This window comes from Metopolophium dirhodum, chromosome 4 (assembly GCF_019925205.1).
Source record: "Metopolophium dirhodum isolate CAU chromosome 4, ASM1992520v1, whole genome shotgun sequence".
Classification (NCBI taxonomy): Eukaryota; Metazoa; Arthropoda; class Insecta; order Hemiptera; family Aphididae; genus Metopolophium; species Metopolophium dirhodum.
This window is the reverse complement of record NC_083563.1, coordinates 8292515-8315878: the sequence shown is the minus strand read 5'-3', so window position 1 is coordinate 8315878 and position 23364 is coordinate 8292515. Positions and strand designations below refer to the sequence as shown.

General features: G+C 27.7%; 1 protein-coding gene across 1 annotated transcript in view; it reads right to left on the bottom strand.

Annotated features, from left to right (window-relative positions):
* The window catches only part of LOC132943537 (protein O-mannosyl-transferase TMTC1-like), a 117997-nt gene that overhangs the window by 45761 nt on the left and 48872 nt on the right, over positions 1 to 23364 (bottom strand). The window contains exons 6-10 of the mRNA XM_061012578.1: positions 23001 to 23104; positions 9256 to 9445; positions 6050 to 6171; positions 5379 to 5552; positions 4911 to 5024 (exon numbers count right to left, since the gene is read on the bottom strand). Coding sequence (XP_060868561.1) covers positions 4911 to 5024; positions 5379 to 5552; positions 6050 to 6171; positions 9256 to 9445; positions 23001 to 23104 — 704 coding nt within the window. The remainder of the gene's footprint in view (positions 1 to 4910; positions 5025 to 5378; positions 5553 to 6049; positions 6172 to 9255; positions 9446 to 23000; positions 23105 to 23364) is intronic.

Genomic DNA, 23364 nt, shown 5'->3' with positions numbered 1-23364 from the left:
AAAGGTATTACCTGCATAAAGTATTTGATTTATAACTATTTCAATGATTTATATTTTATTGTTTAATAAAGCCATTTAATAAAAAAATTACAAATATCGGAATTATTATTTAGTTACATTTCATTTATTACATAATCATTGTTATCAATGATTATCAATAATTATTACGATGAAATTAATATTATATAATTCGTAAACATAAAAAAATCATGAACAATTGTTTTATTCTTCGTCATTATGGTGTACTTTAAAAAAATAATATTATGTAATTGTAAAAATGTATTATATCATAGCTTTATGAAACATTTATGACTGAAGGAAATAATTATAATCGAACATAAATATTATGTGAACTGCATTTAATATTCTTTGATATTTATTATTTTTGATAAATTGTTTTTTGGTTGAATATATTATTTTAGATTTAAATTTGTTTAATTAAGAATACTTGATTATTTTGTATTACAACAATTATTAATTTTATGTAATTATTTTGAAGAAATTGTTGTGTTTGATTTATTTGCGGTTGAATATAAAGTAATAGACTGAGAAGTCCTGTCCCTTTTCTTTGGGAAAATTGTTTTATATTGTTAGCATAAAATATGACTCAAGAGTGTCTACGGTGTTGTTATAATACTAGAAAATGAAAAGTAGACTCTCGTGGCTGGTAGAATGATACATGTTTCAGTACATTATCTAAAGCCCAGAGACGAGTTTGCGGACGAAAAATATCATTCAATTTGTCAAACAGTTAAGGCAGAGTTGACATATCCATTTCAAAACTTACACAAGTGTAATATTATTATCGTTTAAAATTATTCCACACTACACGGGGGGATTGTGTGTACCTACCTGAAAATGGGATTTCACCTGATTTATTATAGCAGAGATGTTGTCAGAGAAAATATAACGACACAGAAAAAGGAAAACTAGTCGTCATCTGGCGAAGAACACGTTTTGGTTTTATTTTTAATTGTATTCTAAATTACAGTTGCTATCAAATAAAGGAACTTCAATATGATTTGCATTAAAATTGATAGACGCTCACAAAAATAGGTCTCGATAATTATAGTGACCGTCCTCTGTATTATAAAAACAGTTACGATTAACGCTTAAAATTGCACAGACTGCAGTGTAACGATAAATTCGCAAAAACCCAGAGCAATAAGTATCTATAACTATAATCGTATTATAATTTTAATATATATCTATATTTGAGGGATCAAAAGTGGTGATGCGTACATTTTTTATTATTATTTTGATAAGTCAATGACATACAGTAATTCTAAGGATAAAGACTGAAACAACACTATCGGCAGTTGTCAGGCCTCCATCGTTTTATTATATGATTAAAAATGTTAATGCCTAAAGATTTTTATTGTATTTTAAGTACATAACTAAAAATTGATAAAAAAAAAAATATAATATTTAAATATGTACACAATTGTATTTATTTTTTACTTATACATGGTGATATTTTAAGCATGCTAATCTCATTTTTATGTTTAAATAAATCGTGCATACATTCAAATTATGATATTCGGAATTTGTTAGTGTAATTAAGGACAATTGTTTTGAATAATTCGATTTTTAAAACAGTTAGGGTGTATAATAACGGCGATATCGAAATTCGAACGAAAACTTTCTGAGCTATTCTACTGTAAGTAATAAAAATAATAGTCTGATAATACTTACTTACTTACTAATATTACTTACTTTCCTTTAGAAATTATTGGGTGGAACCTTCATCCACAAACATTTTGTAATACTAAACAAGTATCTGAGTATAATGTTTGACTAAGTAGTAATTATCAACAAATATTTTATATTGAATCGTTAATATATGAATGGTAATGATTGATAAATTCAATTATGTAATGAGAAATTCATATTTTGATGGTATCTGTTTTATTGATTATTCGAATATCTTGACTTCAAGTATTAAATAAACAATAGTAATAATAATAGTTTTTTTTACAATAATACGGGATTTGTAATAAATGTTTGTAATAAGGTATATAAATTAATTTGCCTCAATGTTTTATAAAATAATTGTTGAACACATAGAAAATACACAATGGAGTCCAGTTATAAAATATTAAATAAAATTTCCTCAGTTATCTCGGCAAAAAGAATTATCAAACCATATTTTTTCTTGGTATTTTATAATGATGCTACTATAGGTTACTCAATTACCTAAGCTTTCCGCAATAAAAAGACATTTATCTGCTCTTTTTTTTTTTGCCTACCTTGTTTAATCGATAATTTAATATTAATAATACACTACCGTCTGTTCGATTTTATTTTTAATATGCTACCTACGTTATGAAACTGGTAAACATTAAGAATTTTTACACTTGGTGTCATGATTAAGTCATGTTGGGAAACTCAAAGCTTAGAATCGAAAAACCTCCGCACTGCAGCAGCTTATAGCGTCGTGCGCAAAGTCTTAGACCGGATGGACGATAAGGAGATTGTTTGGCAACAGGAAATGAATACTCGTGTTAAGTTTTCAAGGATGGAAAGGCGTACAGAGTCATAGTGCTCTTAACAGTGTTTTGAATATGTGTGTTGGCGTTATTTTACACGGTAGGTATTTAAAACAACATCAAGATGTTAATTTGCATGCAAATTACGAAACATGAAATAAATGAACGCATTTGTTTGAAAACCATCATCGTCGAATTTCTCACGAGCCCGGTTTTTAGTTGTGATCACTGTGCGGAAATGAAAAACCCACATATTCTCTGCAATTGTTGGCAGTGTTTGAAATTGCCCCGCGGCAGCTGAATGATTGTTTAAATGCTGTGGCCCGAGGGGAATAAAATGCACGAAAACGAATGATTAAAAGCTTAAAAGTTTGTCAGACAACGACATAGAAAATATTGTTTTAGCCAGAAAAATAAAATAGAACGAAAACAAAATAGTTACTCAACTACAAGCTTCGCATTAAACTTTCGTACTATTTCAATTGATGGGCATATTATATTTAAAAATTGTTTTTTTTTTTTTTGTTTTGTTTTTTAATAATAGTTTTTACCGTTTTTTATTTTTAAATACTTGCTTAAGGCGACCGGTGCCAATGTAATTTTGTACACAAAAATACGCTCTACGGGAATAATAATCCTGTACTGCAGAATCAACTAAATTTGATAATTTTTTTTTTAAAAAAAACCATAATATAGAGTATATTCTATAGGCCACATCGAATTCCGTTTTTCGATATTTTAATCTCAGACTTTCTAGTATATGTCTTCAAAAATAATAATTATTTTAAGCGTTTTTTTAAAAATAATATTATACCACTATTCGAAATAAAATAAAAATCGGAGTTCGATGGGGCTTGTATGATGTCTTCCTTTTTCAGATAAAAAAATAGTTATCAAAATCCGACAATTCCATACCAGATAATTATTCCCGTGAATTAATTTTTTCGATATAATTCACCTTATCGATCCCCCCCCCCCCCACTTAATAGGTATTGTGTAGTAGATTAGTGATCAAGTATTATAATTAAGGTGGCAACTAAAATGGAAAGTTTAATTTCTAAGTTCTAAAAAATTAGTAAAACTGGCACCACCGCGACCGGGCCCTAATAGGAAAATTATTAAACCGATGTGATAGATTTTAATGAAATATATCTTACATTTAAAAACTACCTACATCATAACAAAATTTTTATATATAGTTGTATGTATTTTAAATATGTATATCATTATTTATTAAAATATATTATAATATCAGATTGAATACCTCAAATTCAAGATTGATCGAATGATACATATCCGTCAGTTAAGTTGGTTGTAATAATATAACAATGTAAACACAACAGTTGTATTTAATTGCATTCACGAGTACTCATAAAAAAATATATTATTCAATACTGAATTTGAAAACAGATAGTTTTGAAATACTTGAGACTGTTAAATTGTTTTTAACGTTTTAATCTTCGCTGAAATACATAACTGAAAACGATCGTAAAAGTAATGTTGATAAAAAAGCAACTTGTTTGAAAAAACTAAAATAATTATAATAAAGCCTAACAATTGAAACTATTAAACACAATGCAATCAAGCGTAGTGAAGCCACTATCAGTTAGAGGATAATACAAACAAAAACGTGTAATTTATGCTTCACCGAAGTTTTCGTTATATCCCAATGGAGCTTATTTATATTTTAACATGTCACGCATAACAGCGGCAGTTTATCTTGCGCTTTGTGCACGTTTTAACCTTTAACAGAAAAACAAACAGTCCTCGGATCCCTCGTCATAAATATTGTCTACGCTGTTGGAGTATCTCCACAATAAAACTCGTTTTTTTAATACCCAACCGTCTTCGTGAAAAATAACCAAAGATAAAAACAGAAGGGACGCCGAGATATGGTCGTCTTTTACGTCTTGCAATAATAATTATTTTCCGGAAGACAAAAAAATGTGCGCATATAATATATATACTTGCACACACATTTTAAAAAATGACCCGAGATACCCGCCTTCTTTGTGGCTTTCAAACTGCAACGACTTTTCATTTTTTAAGAGCAAAAGCACGTTTTGGAGATAGAGCGGTCTTAACATTAAACAACAACAACAACAACAACAACAACAACAAAAAACTAATACGGACGCCTTGTCAGCTCCCACAAAACGTCATAATCTAGAGCGTTTATTGCCGTAGGAAAATTATAATTTCTTTTTTTCGCAATCTGAATAATTACTACAGGTACGCGTTTATTCATTATTATTATTATTGTGATTTACCGCAAGCGTGATTCGTAGGCAGTCACAAGTCTCAACAACTGCATTTATTGTTATTGTTTAATTCCGGTAAAAGTTTTATGCGTATAGTGTTAACAAATTATTGTAGTTTTTTTTTTTATCTTTTGGAGTAAATGCCTTTCTGAAATCTTACCTTAACGCCTCCCTGTAGTGATTTACAGCTGTTTGCGTGTCCCCTACGTCCCTTTGGTAATTCGCCCAGTTATAGTGCATTTTGGCGTTGTGTGGCAGAGTCTTCAAACCGGCCCTGAAAAGTCACATCACTTTATATAATACTATGATGCAATGTATGAACCGTTTGGGAATTGGAGATAAAATATGTATTAGCTGGTAACATCGATTTTTCTACGTCAGACTTTCATTAAAAAAAAAAAAAATATCTACTTTTAATTTGTCAACGAAAATATTGAATTGCAAAGATAAACTATATTTAATGGTAAGGAATAAAAAAATATTGAAATTATTGTAATATTTCAAAATGAATGACAATATTATACAAAGCAAAATCACAATAGGTAGCGTATATATTTTATCTTTCAAATTGTGATTAAAGTTTAAATTTGAAAATACATTTATTTAAGTTTCTTTTATGTTGACTTACTTAATGATTGTCGGTCTAGACATCCAATCACTATTTCTCAGTACGGTTCTAGCTACGAATACAAATAGTGTGAAGCCCACAAAGAATTTCGTCGTCATTACCACCCAGTTCGATGATTTTTTGTGATTCAGGATAGTTTGAAGTCCATATACGCATAATAAAATGAGTCCCATACTATAAATAGGAATATTATAATAAGTATATAGTTATTAATACTAAAAAAATCAATATTTATTGATAAATGTTATATAAAAAAATGAATTTATTATGATTTATAAAAATTACATTTATAAGTTAACCTTAGAAATTAACTCAATACAAGTAGCAAGGTAAATTAAATATTTAAAATAAATATTTGTAAAAAAAATCTGATAAATAAATTGTTTATCAATTATTTTAAATGTTAATTCATATATTATATGTACAAATATAATATAAAAATGATATTAATATATAATATATAATAATACAATTATTATTTATACAATGTAATTTAATTTTAGATCATACTTATAGTGCTTGTTGCTCTTTCATGTCAACGAACAAATGATAACATTTAAATAGGTACTATACATAATATATTAGATAATAGGTATAATTGTTCCCTAATAAAATGCTATGATATGTATTAGATATAATATATAATATAAGTACATTTGAAGAATATTTACCTGGGTATGTACAGTACTCTTTCGGCCACCACGAATCCTACTGTCACTAGAAGATTGGAAGCAGGAATGTAAGGGATGATGAGTAAAAGAGCTGCCAAAACTTGAGGACTATGTTTTTGTGTCTGAAAGTAAAAACACGATACTTTTATATTATTTTCACACGATACGATATTCATTCATTATTGATAGTATATTTGTTATAAATTACCTAATGTAAATATAATATCAGTTAGCGACGATTATATATTGTGTAACTTGAATTTTAAAATGATGATTAAATTTCTTCTCTAATGTATATGTATTAAAACTTACGATAAATTATATTTAATAAAAACATTTGACTATAATAGTAGGACAGAATGAGATGACACGAGTGAGAAAGTATGATAGTTGAGTCATATGCAGAAATAAATGATTATTGTCAGGAATGGATGGTGAGCAGTTGGAAGAAATAATAAATTATGAAATATTTGTAGGTATAATCCAACTACGGAACGATGAATCTAAATATTTTTTATTTATTTTCATTTTCCCTTCGATACGGAGTTTTACCAGAACCTATGACTTGATTAGTTTTTTTTTCTGTTAATGCCCTATATATTTTATCAGTAAAACCCATAAACCGTAAATCTAATGAAAATCCGGATGTGGGATAAAAATAACGTATCGCGCACGACAAAATAAAATATAACATTAAACATATTTCGCCAATGAAAACTGATTCGAACCGAACTGATATTTATGACGATATTAATTTAATACAATCTATAATATCATTATATAGCGCACGTGGGCGTTTCGGAAGGGTGTGTGCTAAATTCCATCATAAATCCGTGGTCTATCGTGTTACGTGCGATGTTATGTAGCATTTGACCCAAACTAGACTGCGCGTTACATTGTTCAGCTAAAACGGCCATACGTATAATAATAACATAATAACAATTTACCGATTGGCTTCAATATGTGTGAAGCAACAAGACCGAGTTTAATTGTAATTATTATTATTATTTGGAGAACAAAATTAACGGATGCAGTGTCGGTGTACGTGCTCAGTGGGATAAATTACCAAATGCTTACTACAGCGGCATACAAGGGACGTTATATTTTTTTTTTTCGCGCGAACAATAACAATAAAAAAAAAAACTCGAGGTTAGTGTTCCGTAAATTGAACCCGCGAACACAGCGTTTTATATTCCGTGTATATTTTTCCCCTTTCCGTAAAATAGACGGAATAATATTATAATTTTCTGCCAATGGGGAATTTTACGACGCAGCCTAAAATTATTTCATACATATTTGAACAGCGTAAAATTTTGACGCCAAATTACTGTACCGTATAGTGGTTTTGGTTGTAACCGTTGTTTTCGCGTGCATATAATATATATATATATATATAAACACGTGTAAGTCCACGGGGAATTCGAACGAAACCCGACGAAAGTCCACTCCGACTGACATATAGATTGAATATTATTGTCTACAAGTGTGTCAATTGGCATAGTAATGACATATTTCGTTGATCCGGTATATGTATATAGGTACATATTATTATAATATATTGTATGTAATAATATTATGTTACACATGTACCCATACTTCATATATACATATCCAAGTAAAATGCCATATTATAACGAGGACAATAATAATATGATGAAACGCAATCATAGTAAGTTAATCAGCACTATGGTTCCTGCCGTGTACATAATATCATGTACAGTCGAGGTGGATGTAATAATATTATTATTATGGTTATTGTTAATTTATATGAATTACATTATAGGCACAACTAATTAAAATCGTATGGTAAAAATAATTCATTGTTTTCTTACGCCGTTGGACGTCCGTGTACGCTTGACTATAATATGTATATAGGTACGCTTAATTTAATGTTCTTCGTCCGTTGACCTATTTTGGCGTTTATCTTTGCCAAAATGTTTCGGCCAAATGTTAACGAGCTCGCCAGGTCGACCTTTCCCGCTTATCATTAAATGCCTCCCGGAATTGATTGTGCATAAAATTCCGGTATCCGTTTTGGATTAAACTAACATCTACCCGCCGCCACCATCGCACCGAAATGAAAACACGGAGCCCGAAAATTTATTGGCGACGAGGTGAAGTTGGTCATATGGGTGGATGGTGGGCGGGGGGGAGAGGGAAAGCATACCGGTCGAAAGACGCAGGTTTAAGGACGGAAAACATAACTCATGGAAAGTCCACCTTCCGAATTCCTGTTAGCACTGCAGGGTGTCGCACACGAAATCTCCCCACATTAATTATGGTCATTTAGTTGGTTACATTACCTCAACTTAACGTTATTATGTTAGTTTCATATTCTTGTCATAAATATTACGTTCAATTTAAATAGTTGAATTTTAGTTTTTCCACTGGATTTTGGAAATATTTTAAATGCATTTATAATAATAATATGATACTCATAACTGTTTTTTTTTTAATTTAACGAGGAATTACAAACCAAATTGTAATAAATAATAATATGAAGGATTGTATAGATATACCTAAATATAATATTATTATATTATACAGTTTACGTTTCTAAAAATGTATGGTCCAAATATTCCTACAACAAGAAAAGTTGCTTTCAATCGTTTGTATTTTTTTCTAACGATCACTCAGATATATATATATTATATCCATACAAATAAAGAAACAACCGACAACTGGAAAGTTTTTTATTTAAAAACTTAGTAAGCTAAACTTAATGTTTAAAATGAAAATCATAAATGATTTTGATGCATTAAAAAAAAAAAAAAATTGAAAGTATATTGTGATAACTACCAGTATAATAAATAATAATATAAATCAATGAAACTATTGTTTGCAAATACAATAGGCACAGAAACTGTTAAACGGTATTTTAACATTATTCAGTATTTACCGTGTAATATTATTTCATCATAGAGAGCAGGGGCGTCATTTGGGGGGGGGGGGGAACTGGAGAATTTGCCCCAGTCTAGTATTTACATCAAACTTAAGTCGGCACATTTACTACACAACCCTCCCTCCCACCCCCCTCCCGTTAACCACTATGGCACTATACTATGAGAATCTGAGTGAAAAAAATGTTGGGAGTGAAAAATTGCCCTAGTCTAATAAAAATTGAAATGACGCCACTGATAGAGAGGAAAACGATATAAGGAAAAACAAACATGTAAATGCAGTATTATGTATGGAGTACAACTTACGTCCATGTCGGATAATATCTTGCACGTAATGCACAACAAGAATGCTGCAGCCACACATGTTCCAATGTTTCTGATATCGTACAGAGACGTGACCAGCGGTAGTGAATTCATTTGCCAGTCGTGACTCAAAGCCGACGGACATAACATCAGCCACAGGTTGAACGCAGCCACATAGCTATAGCTGAGGAATCTGCAGAAAACGTTTTTTTTTATTGTTTTTGTCAGTTTAGTATAATTATAGGTACATTTAATCACAATATTACGTTGTAAACATATCGCGTTTGATGTGTACTAACTATAGACTCGAATAATGATTTTTGAACACGAGGCAAATTAACGTATATATCGCTGATTAAATAAGAATATTATGTTATTATATATTATATTTTAGAATTTTGTGTATCATTATTACCGGATTTAAGACTTACAACGATAAAGTTTAAACGCGAAAGACGTAACAGTAATTATCATGATATTAACGTACTTGTAATAATATTCAATCAGGATATTTTACCACGAGAATAATTTCTATTTTTTAATATCGCGATGTTTTACGTGGTAATACATAATTTTATACTTGCTAACGTTTACGTCCTATAATATGACGGACGTGACTCTACCATTAATAATTTTAAATTTTTAAACTACGCATTCTCACATTTAGTGCATCATTTATTTATGCAAAAACAAGTAATTCTGTATTTTTATTTATTATAGCGTATTGTAGAAATACCAATTTCAATAATATGTATTACTATCAAACGTCATTCGGAGATACGTATTTAGTAGTCCCTATGCGAGATGCATACAATTTGAAATAACCTCAAATAAAACGCCATGACGTAACACCTCGATCGTAAAATGACGTATTTTCCACCGCTGTATAGAGTGCAGAATTTTGTTTATCTCGATTTTTCCGCCGTTTTTTTTTTGCTCTCGCTTGCATTTACCAATATTCGGAACACGTACAACAGAGTAAGTAAATTTTGTGAGGTCTGAGGACATTAAAACCTTAGAAATACGCTTGGCAGCGATCCCGAGAGAGTGTCCGCTCCACGAACCGCAACGACATAAATTTTTCTCCAGTACACCGTAATACGCGCACAGTTTAACGAATAACACGGAAGTCAGTGTTATAAGCAATTGATTTAGAAAAAACCATTACGCAAATTCCAAAAGTCTTAAAAATATATTGTGTAGGGACGTCCAATAACCATCCACGGACACTCTTGAAGACTTTTAGCCTACACCATTATATCGTCGGTCGCCGTCGATTGACAACCACAGTGTATTATAACTATTATAAGTATGTTTTTTGATTATAATTAAATTGAGCCATTTAACCGATATAATAAACTGTAGGTATAGGGTACAAAAAAAAAAATTTAAAAAATAAGTCAATGCAGTACCTAATATTGCAGTTTAATTTTCAGATTAAGCCAAGTCGTATACATATGTAAACGTAGTATGTGAACTGTAATACTTGTTTAGCTCTATATTACCAATCACTATGGTTTGTTAATCTTGGGAGGACTTTCTAATAATGCTCTAAAACCGCATTACCGGTTCATCAAAGTCTGCAGATTGTACGTACGTATCTTCAAAAAATAGATTATGAAGGATTATTATGATACATTATATCTACCTGTCGTCCAGTCGTACCAGTAACAACTTTAGAATATTATTTGACGTATTACCGGTGAATCTTGTGCTAAAATTAATAATTGCGATAGTTTGTCTTGGACGTAATTTTTATAATTCCATGTCAATCCCTACAAACAACAATTTTTTTTTACAAAAATTGAAATTCTAAAAAATCTGTTGTTGACTGGCTAGTATTATAATCAATCTGATTCTTAGTCTTAAGTAAAATAGATATATTATAATTTAAATTTTTTTTTTATGTTTATTGTTCCATTATTTATTTTTTTAAATTAAATTTACATTGTAAAATTGTACTAATCTTATTCTATTTTTTGTAGTCTTATAATTTTGTATATTTCTGTAACTCTATCTTCACCACAAGCTTGTTCTTTAAGAAGGTAGATTTTTCAAATACATAATGCAATGTATTTTTTGTTCTAACTGTTCTAAGCTAAAATATGTTGTATGAGAAAAATAATATGCATTATTTTCCTCCTCCAATCTCAAAAGCAAGACGTCGCACCGTTATGCATGATTGGCAAAATATTTTTTAAAAAAAATGTTGTAATTTCGATTAATCTATAAAATCAACGTTGAAAGTTTTTTTTTAATTATTTTAAATAAATAAATATCAACGGATAGTTTTTTCGATGGATGGTATTAAATTCAAACGAACAAGGTCAGATAAAACCAGGTTATGTTCCAGTTAAAATTCATAGAACTTAAAAGCATTTTGTTACTGTATATGACGTGTTACCGGACGGTGAGGTGAAAATTGTCAGCGAACCTTTATACTATAAGTACAGCATGAACCACAATGATTTTAAAGCGACTTTGTGGTATGCTATACACTGTATGGGGTACTGTTGTAGTGATCCACATTTCCCGATTGAATGTAATAGGATTAAAAGCAATAATTGAAAACAATCTTTTACGATTCCTCTTTTGTTTCAAATAAGATTAATGGCTTACAATACTTCAGTTTTTGAAAAAGAACATCTGAGACCTGTTTTGTTATTACTTTGATAGTAATCAATACCAAAAATGTAATATAAACATATAAACCATAGTCATATTTTAATATGGACCAATAGCATTGTTAAATTATTTCGATGAATTTGTCACTTAAAAATACTCCATAATAATTTCAACAGATATTTGGAAATTATTTTAGAATTATTTCAATTATGATACAATGTGTACGAATTTCAGAGAAAAATACAAATTGTAAACGATTTATATGTGGGTAAAATAGTGGGTGGTGTAAACTATAAAAGAACCACATGGTTAAACAAAAAAATAAAATTAACAAATATCGTTGATGTGGTGTGTGGGATGATGCTCTATCACTTAATAATTACGGTAGTAAAATATTTTGAAAAAAAATATGATTTGATATTGTCCACAAAAAAAAAAATGCTTTTCCACCTCCATATAATAAATCGCACTTCTACAACAGAACAGTCGGCGATGAATCATGAAAAGTTATTCATTGTGTCATTGTTAAGCTACGTCAAACGTTACTATAGTACCTATTTAGGTTGGCCACTATATCCATATCCAACGTACCTGTATAATAATATTATACTCATGCCATATGGCACATGCATTACTTACGGGAAAATGTTTACAATACTTAAAAATAAAAATGAACTTGACTAAGGTAAGCGATAAGTGGTAAATATTGTATTCAGTAGCAAGAACCAAATAACCGATTAGAACGCACAAACGAAGTCAACTGGTTTACGTTATGAAATTATTATGAATAATAATATAAAAATGATATACTATATGTAGGTACCTAATTAAATTGTATAAAAATCAAATTGGTCTTATAATCCAATTATTTTTATTATTTGCGTACATAACTCATAAATAATAAATACCATTTTTATTAATATGTTTTAGTTATGATAATATAATATTATACATACACTTCATTAAACGCATATTATATAAAATAGCTTCATTGCATTACAGTGTGAAAAAATACTAAGATAAACAAGGTAAATCCATGCCTTTCATGCATAGGTATTAAGTATGTCCCTCATTTAATTATAACTTATTTCTTTAAAAAAAAAAATAATAATCTATCAACTCAAAAAAATCGAAACATTTTTCGCGAGTTTTTTTTATTAATATGTCTCGTATTCGTCCACCCCACTATCAATTCCTCGAATATCCTTAGTTTTAAACAGACAAAACAAATACCATCTCACTCTATCTAAAAGACTTGGCAATCATCCCCATTGGACTGTGCCCAAGAAACTCTGAGTGCCTAAAAGTCGTTAAGCAATGTTTTTGTCATTTCTTAAATGAAGTATTGAGTGATACTCAAGAGTCTAAGGTATTGAAGCAAATTACATATTTTAATCTTCCTATAATTAGCGATTTTATCTTTTGTATTTTTTTAGACAATGTATTTTAAAGTGTGGGTATTTCTATAAAGTTAAATCAATATTGGATTTATAGGAATGAGTATAATATGATAAAATTCATAATATAATATTATACAGTTTATTCTAAAATATATAACGTATTATAGTACATAATACTTGGAGAGCATATTTTATATTGTTACTATCATTCATTTATTATAAACAATACAGGTAAATATTATAAAAATTTAATGCAGATTAATGAACCCACCTGCATTATTTACAGTGTTGTGTTACTGATTTAGTTCAAAAATTTAAACGAGAAGCAAGAATATCTCACTAAATAAAAATACTACTTATTATTATATTGCTAATATTTTGCATACAATCACTTAAAACTATAGAACAATGAAAATTGACCAATACTTAACCAATATTTTCTATAAAGCGTTAAATTATTACAAAAAAACTTGTTTTTGTTTAAAATTGATTTATAAGTTACAAAGTTGTATTATATCGGCGACGTAATAGGTAACGGCGACCTATGAATGAAAAATCCTAAGGATTTTTTAACAAATATCAAATATCAAATTGATAAATATATATAAAATGTGAAAAATATAGGTGGAGTACCTACATCGTATTTTACATGTACGCAAACGTTACTTCCAAAGTAAATTGTAAATGTATTCACAAATTATAATAAATTATGCATGTATATTATTACTATGAATAAAATATTCGCTAAAATCTAGAAACGAACTTATTCTTAAACACAAGTGAACTCGAAGTTTAAATGTTGTTAATTGCACGTTTAGGTACAATATTATTGTGATTACAACTTAATTTTCTTACTGTTTCGATAATATTACTATGCTATTTTACAGCATCATCATTTCCGTACGTGCCTTATGCTTCCAGCGAATATATTATTATTAACTCGACATACTTGTTCCTTAATAACAGTCTTCGATAGTTTCTTTGCACGCAATTATTGTTAATTGCAAAAACAGTCTTAGGTTTTACGACAATTATTTACTAATTCTCGTGGAACGAATTTCTATGAATAAGTATAATATTGTGGCCCATGCGGAAATTGAACGTTTAATGAACGAAAATAATACTGTTCGTAATCTTTCGTTCGTAATCTTTCAAGCGTAAGGTGTACGGAAACGCGAACATTTTGTTTGTTTAAATTTCAAAGTTGTTTTTTATTTACAAACATTTATTTCTTCTTTCTTTATTCCATTAAAACGTATTGTTAATAGCCGTGTGGAAATCAACGAGATAATAAATGAACAATATCGGGCTGTATCCATTTCATCAACTTAGTTGAACAATATAATATAATAGTGTTTAGTTGTAATTGAAGTTGGTTTAAAATCGAATTTTGTATACAATTCTAGTTGCATAATAATGCACACACAATAATAATACTATCAATATATAAGTTTACATAACTTATCATGATATTTCAAAACTTTAACGATAAACAATAGAACGATGTGAATTTAATAAAAAGTAATTGTGGTGAGCCTACATGTTATTGAAACTCAGATAATGATTATATTAAATGTAAAATTAATTAACTTAAATGGTATTGTTGGTAATAAATGGAGTTTTTAAATTACTCATTCAAATAAATATCTTTACCAAAAAACATAATATTACATATTATATTCAAACATGAAAACATATTCAAAATTATAATATTATTCAGTAAAAATAAAATAAAAGTAGCATACCTATATTAAAATGCTATTTTATTTATGAAACCATTGCAATTCAATTCGACCCAGATAACAATGTTTATGATTAAGTAAGTATATATTATAGGACATATGTATCTAACTAATTAATTATACAATTTTATGATGTATTGAAGTGATATATCATTTTTTTATTTGTTTTTTGTTAATAGGTTTAACATATATTTATATTTTTAACTAGGTATAGATTTTAAATGTGAATCATCTTCAGAAACGTAATTTTTTATTTAATTTCGAAGCTAAATACTGAACAATCAATTTTTATAGAAACCTGAAAGTCAAACCTCCGGCGGGAATTTAAACGTTTTGGAATAATGTAAAAAAAAATTACAATTAATTTAACTGCAAAAATAAAATGTAAAGTTAATTTAAAAGTATTCATTGATTTTACATGGTTTTGTTCGTTTTTATTACTTATTATTAAAATACTATGGTATTGAGGTACCTACCTCAAATTCTGAGTGGAAAATTTCATATACAATGTTGTTTATTCTATTTTTGTACCAAGTTGATGGGATTAACTTTTCTTAATTACATATATTTTTATGATTGTTTAGAGTATTGAATGTATAGGAAAATGTATATATACATTTTTACTTGTATAAATGTTTGTTATTAATATTAAACAAATAATGATAAATAATTATCAAAAACGATCAAATATCATTGTACTAATATAATATGACAAGCCCAACAAAGACAATAATGATATGGTATTATTTCCTAAAATATAATATTTGTTATTTCATACAATGATTTACCAATGTTATATTACAATATAACTATAATATAATTATTAAAATAAAATCAATAAATTAAGCTTATATATTTTGTGACGGCAGTTATAATAATACTGAGAGTGGTACATAAATAATATTTGGGCTTATGGATCGAGTTTATTTATTTAACTTCAATCGATTAATAACATATGAGTTAATTTATTAATTTATAACAGTACATAATATTAATAAAATTATTTACTTTAAGTATACACAGGTTGTATTTATTCTGTACAATTGTGTTAGCTGGAGTCGGAATCAATAATATTATACAAGGGAATCATCCCCTGGAATAATATATCAACTTTTTTTAATACCATCCGAGTCAAATGTAATGTAAAGGTGGTTTGTTGTTTCAACCGAATGGTATAATTTAGCAGTTAACCATAGTTTGTGGAGTGTTAGTAATTAAATACGAATCAAGTGGTATGACTAAGGTCAGGGGGTTTTAGATAAGTTTTAATAATGCAAGCAAGTTTAATTTAATTTTAGCACCCGTAGGGTCTCTTGAAACCGTTTTTACGTTGAAGTAACTGAAGAACAAATAAATCTATAAGTGTCTATTATTCAACAAGATTTATAGTTTAATTTGGAATTAATTACAAAGGTACATTTTATTTATGAATGAGATTAATGTAAGAGTCAAAAAATAAAACATTTAACATAGGTAACTCGATAACATTATATTTATCAAGATGTAATATAATATGCACGAGTACCGCCTATGTATATTTTGTATAATATTATATTTCATACTTGCAATATAATGTTTTAATAGTAACGAATTAAAAACTATCAATATGACTTAGGTACCATAAAACATAGTATGAAATATTCGATAAGAAAGATAATAAAAATGGATTTACAACAGGAGTTCAAAAAGCAATATTTAAAATATAAGTTTTTACTTTTAAATCAAAATAAAACGATAGTGAAAAGTATTACAAAAATATAATATACAAATAGTAAAAATAATAATTGTATAACTAACCTTGAAAAAATACACATTTATTCATTAAATAGGCATTATGATAAAAATATATGATTTTAATATTTTACATTATTATTTCAACATCACATCTTCCAACTCAAACAACAAACTATTAGAAAAACCAATTAGAATAGCATATAAAATGTTTAAATCTCTTCTACAAATATCAGAAATTTAATTAATGATAACATTGATGTGTTTCATATATACTTAGGTACCTGCCTACCTAATACATACTAGATACCTATATTTTTTTCAAGTCTCAGAATCTATGGCTGTCACTGGACAAAATTTTAATATCTAAAAGATTACATTAAATATATTGAAACACGTTGAGATAAACATTATAAATTTGGTTATATTAGTTTGTTGTATGATTGTTGTAATATTCTTAAAAAAAATCAGTTTTAGGTTTTTAAGTCAAAAACATAATATTATGAAATCTGAATATAAGCCTAAAACAATTTTAAGTACGATTTAATTATAGTTACAATCATACTGCGATCATCATTCTATTTATTATTCTTTACAAAAATTGTATACTGTTCGGCACTTCCTCAAAAATATTATGACACTTGTTTATTTATTTGTATATTTATATATGATATAAATAACATTATAATATACTTAATTTTTTTTTTCTTTACAACACTGGATTTTTGGAACTTGAAAAAAAATCTTCACTTATTAATGGGAGGGATTACATAAAACAATTATATGTACCCATATGTATATAAAATATCAAAATAATTTTTTTATTTTATTTATTTTTTATTCATCTACACATAATATACTATAGTGAAGAAATACCAAGGGAAAGGGGGTACGAAGTTTTGAATATCCGACCCCCCCCCCCCATGTGTGTACGTTACTGCTTATTAGAATACGTAATATTTCTACGAAACACACCTTAATACATTAAATATTATACGATAAATCATATAACACGACATTAATACTATTTTAATTTTAATAATTAATATTTATTGTATTTAACATGTTGAGTAATTTTTACTGTAGTTTATTTGTTTAAATTATACTTAGGATCGTAATTATTACGTTTATTTTTATAAAAACACATAATAAACTTTTCAACAAATCATTACGTTAATAAGCAGGCAAAATAATAATAATATGTACGCGCATATTATTATTTATTTAGATAAATTTTTATAAATATGTCTGTATTTAGGTTTGGCACTACCGAAAATTCCCAGAGGGCTACGGTAACGGGACCATTCCAGGGAATAATAATAAAAAAAATTAAAACGTATATTTGTATAAGTATTTTTTTTTTTTGTACAATCATATGTAGGTACTTTATTATTTCAAGTCATATTATTATACTTTAAATATTTGTTTGTTGTATATTGTTATTTAGTTTAATAGAACAATGGTGCAAAATAAATATTGGTCAATATAATATCAAGTAAACTGGAACCGTTCCAATGTTATACAATGTAACTTTTATTGTTGAGTTGAGTTGGTATCTCCTTACAGCTTTATGTATTTAATTTGTATGATAGACAAAAACTAAAACACCGCGTGTCACTGTATAGCCACAAAACAACTGTTATTAAATTATGTGGTTTAACTGCTGTGATAAGTAGTTACCACATGGTTGTTAAAATCTAACAGTTATCAATATTTAAGCCCGACATTTTGACACATCCCTCGTTTTATATTACCACCTTAAGTTTATTAGTTTATATACATCATCATGGCACACCTTTCAGTATTTGATTCAATGAAGCAATTTCTAGTCTTATTGATTATTTGTATTTATATTTAAAAATCAAAATGTTATAAAAGAAAATTATAATTTTTCGTTTTCCGATCATAAGTAAATTATGATTGAAGTACCCAATAAAATAAAAAAAACCAAAAAAAAAATTAAACATTAAAAAGTCATTATCACCGGAAATCATTTGACAATTCCGGGCAATCCTGAGATTCTTACCAAGTTACGTTTCTGCGAATTGCCCAATCCTATATGTATTGATTATTTTAATTTAAATTACTTAAAACTAAAACTAAACATTGAATGGAAAGGTTTATCATGAGAAACTAACCACCGAATGGGACCCACGCACCTAATTTCTACAAACCACTGGTATTTGTTATAAAAAAAGGGTTGAATAAATAACAAACACTGAAATAGTAGTAAAAAAAAACGTATACATGTTCTGTTGATATCAATATACAGAAAATAAATAAATTTAAATTAAAAACGAACAGTTTTTATTCATCCTCTAAGAAATGTGGTCGATTGGCCAATTTCACACCCACAATAGCATACTAATTTATCTTAATATGACATAAAGGTAGTTATATAGTTATACAATTACTCATTAAAAATGTGTACTACACTATACTATATAACTAAGTATAATATTATAATGACTATAGTTAAATAGATTTACTTTTTGTAAGGAATGACTTTGCTTTATAGATAATATTAAAAACATGTACGTCAATATAGTAATTAGTAATTGCATTTTAATATAATATTACCAATACAGTTTTACAACTGATGCTTCAAAATGTTTAAAGAAATGTACAACCAACTATAACCAAATTTAAAAATTATTATTTAATTTTTATAGTGATTGAAATACACGTGTTTTTGTAAAATTAAATTAAAGTTCATATAAACTACCTTTTGAATCTATATATTTAATTTTGCTTAAATACATAATATTATATTATATTAACTTATTATTTTATAACTATATGATACAATTTGAAAAGAGCGTAAACCGCAAACATAAACGGAGTGCCGCACACGTGGATTAAGTTCATTTTTTTCTTGAAACATAATTTTATATGCATTCCATCTGATTATATTCTAATCAATGAGGCATTTAAATGTACAGGTAGGTACACAATTTTTTTTTACACGTCGGGATACACCTTCTTAATTTTTTTGCGAATAAAATACTGTGTATACTTAATTTTCAAAAATAAAATTGTAGTTAATATATTATAATATAATATCATATAATATACTATCAATAGTCAAAATTCTTAATTCTCAAGGAATTTTAAAAAACTTCTAATCTATACTTTATTTTTTCAACTGAGGCATTATTGTAAGCTAATTAGGTTCACGGTTATCTTTCATTATTTTTATTTTGTATTTAGATTATTTGGTTTTTAAAAAAAACGTTGTTCGTAAATGTTAAATTCAATATAGGTACCTATATATAATTTTTGAAATTATTATAACACCTAGCTAATCACAATAATTTTAAAAACAATTTTTAATGCGACTTTTCACAAGAGAATTCAATAGTTTATGGCAATAATTTAAATTGTGAAATAATAAGCGCGAAAACATTAATAATTTATTCATTATAATCTTACAAAATGTAACTGAATTGTAAAACTAATGAAAATATAAACTAAATGTTTTTCAAACTTCAGAAAAAACGAAGGTAGTTACTTTACAAAATATACAATAATAAGTTATAACAAAATATAATACTATAATTTATTATATTATGCTACACATTATTCAGTCATTAAAAAAAATGATTTTCTTTTTTTAGTTCAGTTGTCTAAATATAATACAATATATAATATAATTAAATTGTATACACGAAACTACGATACATATTATAAGATTCTGTTTTTTTTAAAATATTAATTCATTTGAATTAAATAGGAGAATTGGAAAAATATAATTTTCAGTCAAATAAAATAAAAATATTATGTACCACGAAATATGTAACCGAATATCAAGGTGTTTCCGAGATTCAGTAACACACACATATTTTTGCGAGGTAAATTTACCAGTGTATCAAACACTGGCCAACAAATAACCCTTTGGAATTCCCAATGCCCATGATACCGGACAATGATAACCCCGGGTACTGTAGCTTACCCCCTTGTTAAATTTATCGGTCGGCGGAATTTCTCTGTATAAATGGCTTCTGAAATATGTCCATTTTGAACATTCCAAAACCTGGTGGCGGCAAAAGCGCACCCCTCTCGTACATTACTCTTGTCGTCCACAACAGAATTTAATATTAACTGCTTTGAATGCGCATAGGGGTTGTTCTCGTATAAGATACACAATAAATTATTCGACAGGGAGCCATTTAACGGGGCCGGGCCAAAGGGATGCTGTGGTTCTTGCATAGTTCTACTACCGAAACCATTCAATGGACCGAAATCCTCGGTCGTGGCCTACCTCACCGCCAATCATTGCTAAACAATTACCTTTGGCCCATTAATTAGTTGTACTTAACAGAAACAATATTTATACATACAACCAGCCAGAGAACATCATTATTTTTACAACCCACACTTATTTTTCTCGTCACATAACAATATATAATATTGACCTGCAAACGTCGTATATATTTTTTTTCTTAACGACCCTCTTGCGTTAGGAGAGGTTACGAAATGGATCCACTTTAAAAATATAGCGCCCTACTCGATCTCATCTCACCCACTAAACACCATCATCTCTAAACACTTGATAGTTCGAGTGTCTGTTACATTAATTATATCTGCAAGACTGCAATGCACTGTCGCATTAGTTCGCCGTGAATAACTGGTTAGGTTAGGTCAAAGAGGTTTACATTTTTCTTTCATTTCAAATTGGTACGATTTACCGATTCAGATATTAAATACATTTCAGAAAATTTCTGTCAACGTCTCGTCAGTAATTTAACGACACATTTATTTTGACAGGCACTATATGCTTTGCAAGTATAAAACGGTAACATTTGTACAATATTGGTCTACAAAATTCTTCTCGGATAGTATTAAGCTACGAAAGTTCATGTAACCCACAGCTCCTTCCATTAATGGAATTTCAATATATTATATTATAGATAATTTATTTTTATAGGTATACTAAAACACAGTTAATCGTCTACAAGATTTTTTTTTAAATTCTAATTCACTCTATGGTTTTGCGATTGCTCTGGGTACTGTATTAATGAATATTTTTTTAGTATATTCAACGTATTTGAGATAAAGATTTTTTATTGGAAAACAACATGTATAATAATTTATAATAATATTATCTAATCGAGAAGTAAAACGTTACAAGTCACTATATTGAATATATTGGTTACTTAAGCATTTCAAAAAAAAAATTTTAATATTATAAGTGTGTATTATTTATTTACTGACACGATTTTCACGTATACCTATCATTAGTATAATTTTTATGAATTTTAGTCGAGTCTTAAAATTTGCATTTGTTATTTTTTTGTTCTCTCTTCATATTTACTGTATTTATGTATATTATTGTAGTTGAATACATGAATAGATAAAAAAAATATTATTTTAAAAACCAGGATTTGGTATTCAATTAAAGGGCTGTACGTCAAACACATTCAATAATTTTCTATATTTTTATATTTATCGTGCAAGTTAATAGTTATGCAATTAGTTATATATTAATTATGTAATAGCTAATGCAAATCAAACAAAACCGCATTCTCTATTTAAATCCAAAGGAAAATATTATTTTCTTTTCGATTTAAATATAAAAATATTGATAATAATATCATATCTATTATATATTATGTTATTATCAATATTTTTAAATGTTATTTTGTTGAATAATTATTGTTATGTTATGATGTGTTCACTAAAGTAATATTATATTAAAATTATAAAACTATTAAATCATTCAAAAACCAAAATATTTTTAAAAAATAGTTTTAGTTCTAAGTATACCCTCATGTAGAAATTGTTAATTTAACAATGATTGTATATTTAAATTAATCTCATTGTTTGTATGTAAACACTTTAAAATATGTATGGAAATAATAAATAATAGAACGTTTTTGAACGAAATAATTTAAATAATTTACAGAACTGAATATTATATTATTTGAATTTAAATGAACGTTATCATTTTCATAATATTTTGGCCAGTAATGAAAAATATACTTATCATAATGTAACTTTATTTTGCCTACATTTTTTTAAACAACTATTTTATTGATTATGTTTAAATTATGCCCCGAGAAGTAATTGTTTATACAACATTAAACAAAACTTTTAATAAGTTTTTAAACCTATTTGTATTTATATTTTACTGCTCAAGTTCGTTTCGCTATTTTTCCATGTTTCAGTAAATTTATTAAGATGAGAAACGTTAACACTAATAAATGTAGTTTATATAGAATATTATTACTTATTGCTAAATAGTATTTACCTGACTCTTGAGCTGTCATGAAACGCTGCAGGATTGTCCGGCTCAGTAAATTTCGGTAAACTGCCTTGAAGCATGTACAGTCGAAACGTTAACAGTGCAACTGTCTGCAAAGTTTACAGTAAGTACACGTGAAATTACACTACGCAACTTTTATTTCAACGGAATTAATCTTTAGTGAGTGATGACAAGTGGTCTTTGGTTTTGTAATTGCCATATTTGAATACAACATTAGAGATAGTTACATTTAGTAATTGACGCTTATGAGTATTAAAGTGATAAAAAAAAAATAAAAAACAACATTTTAAATTATTTTTTTTTCCTCAAGAAGTTTAATGTTATAAGAAAATTCTATAAAATGTTAATG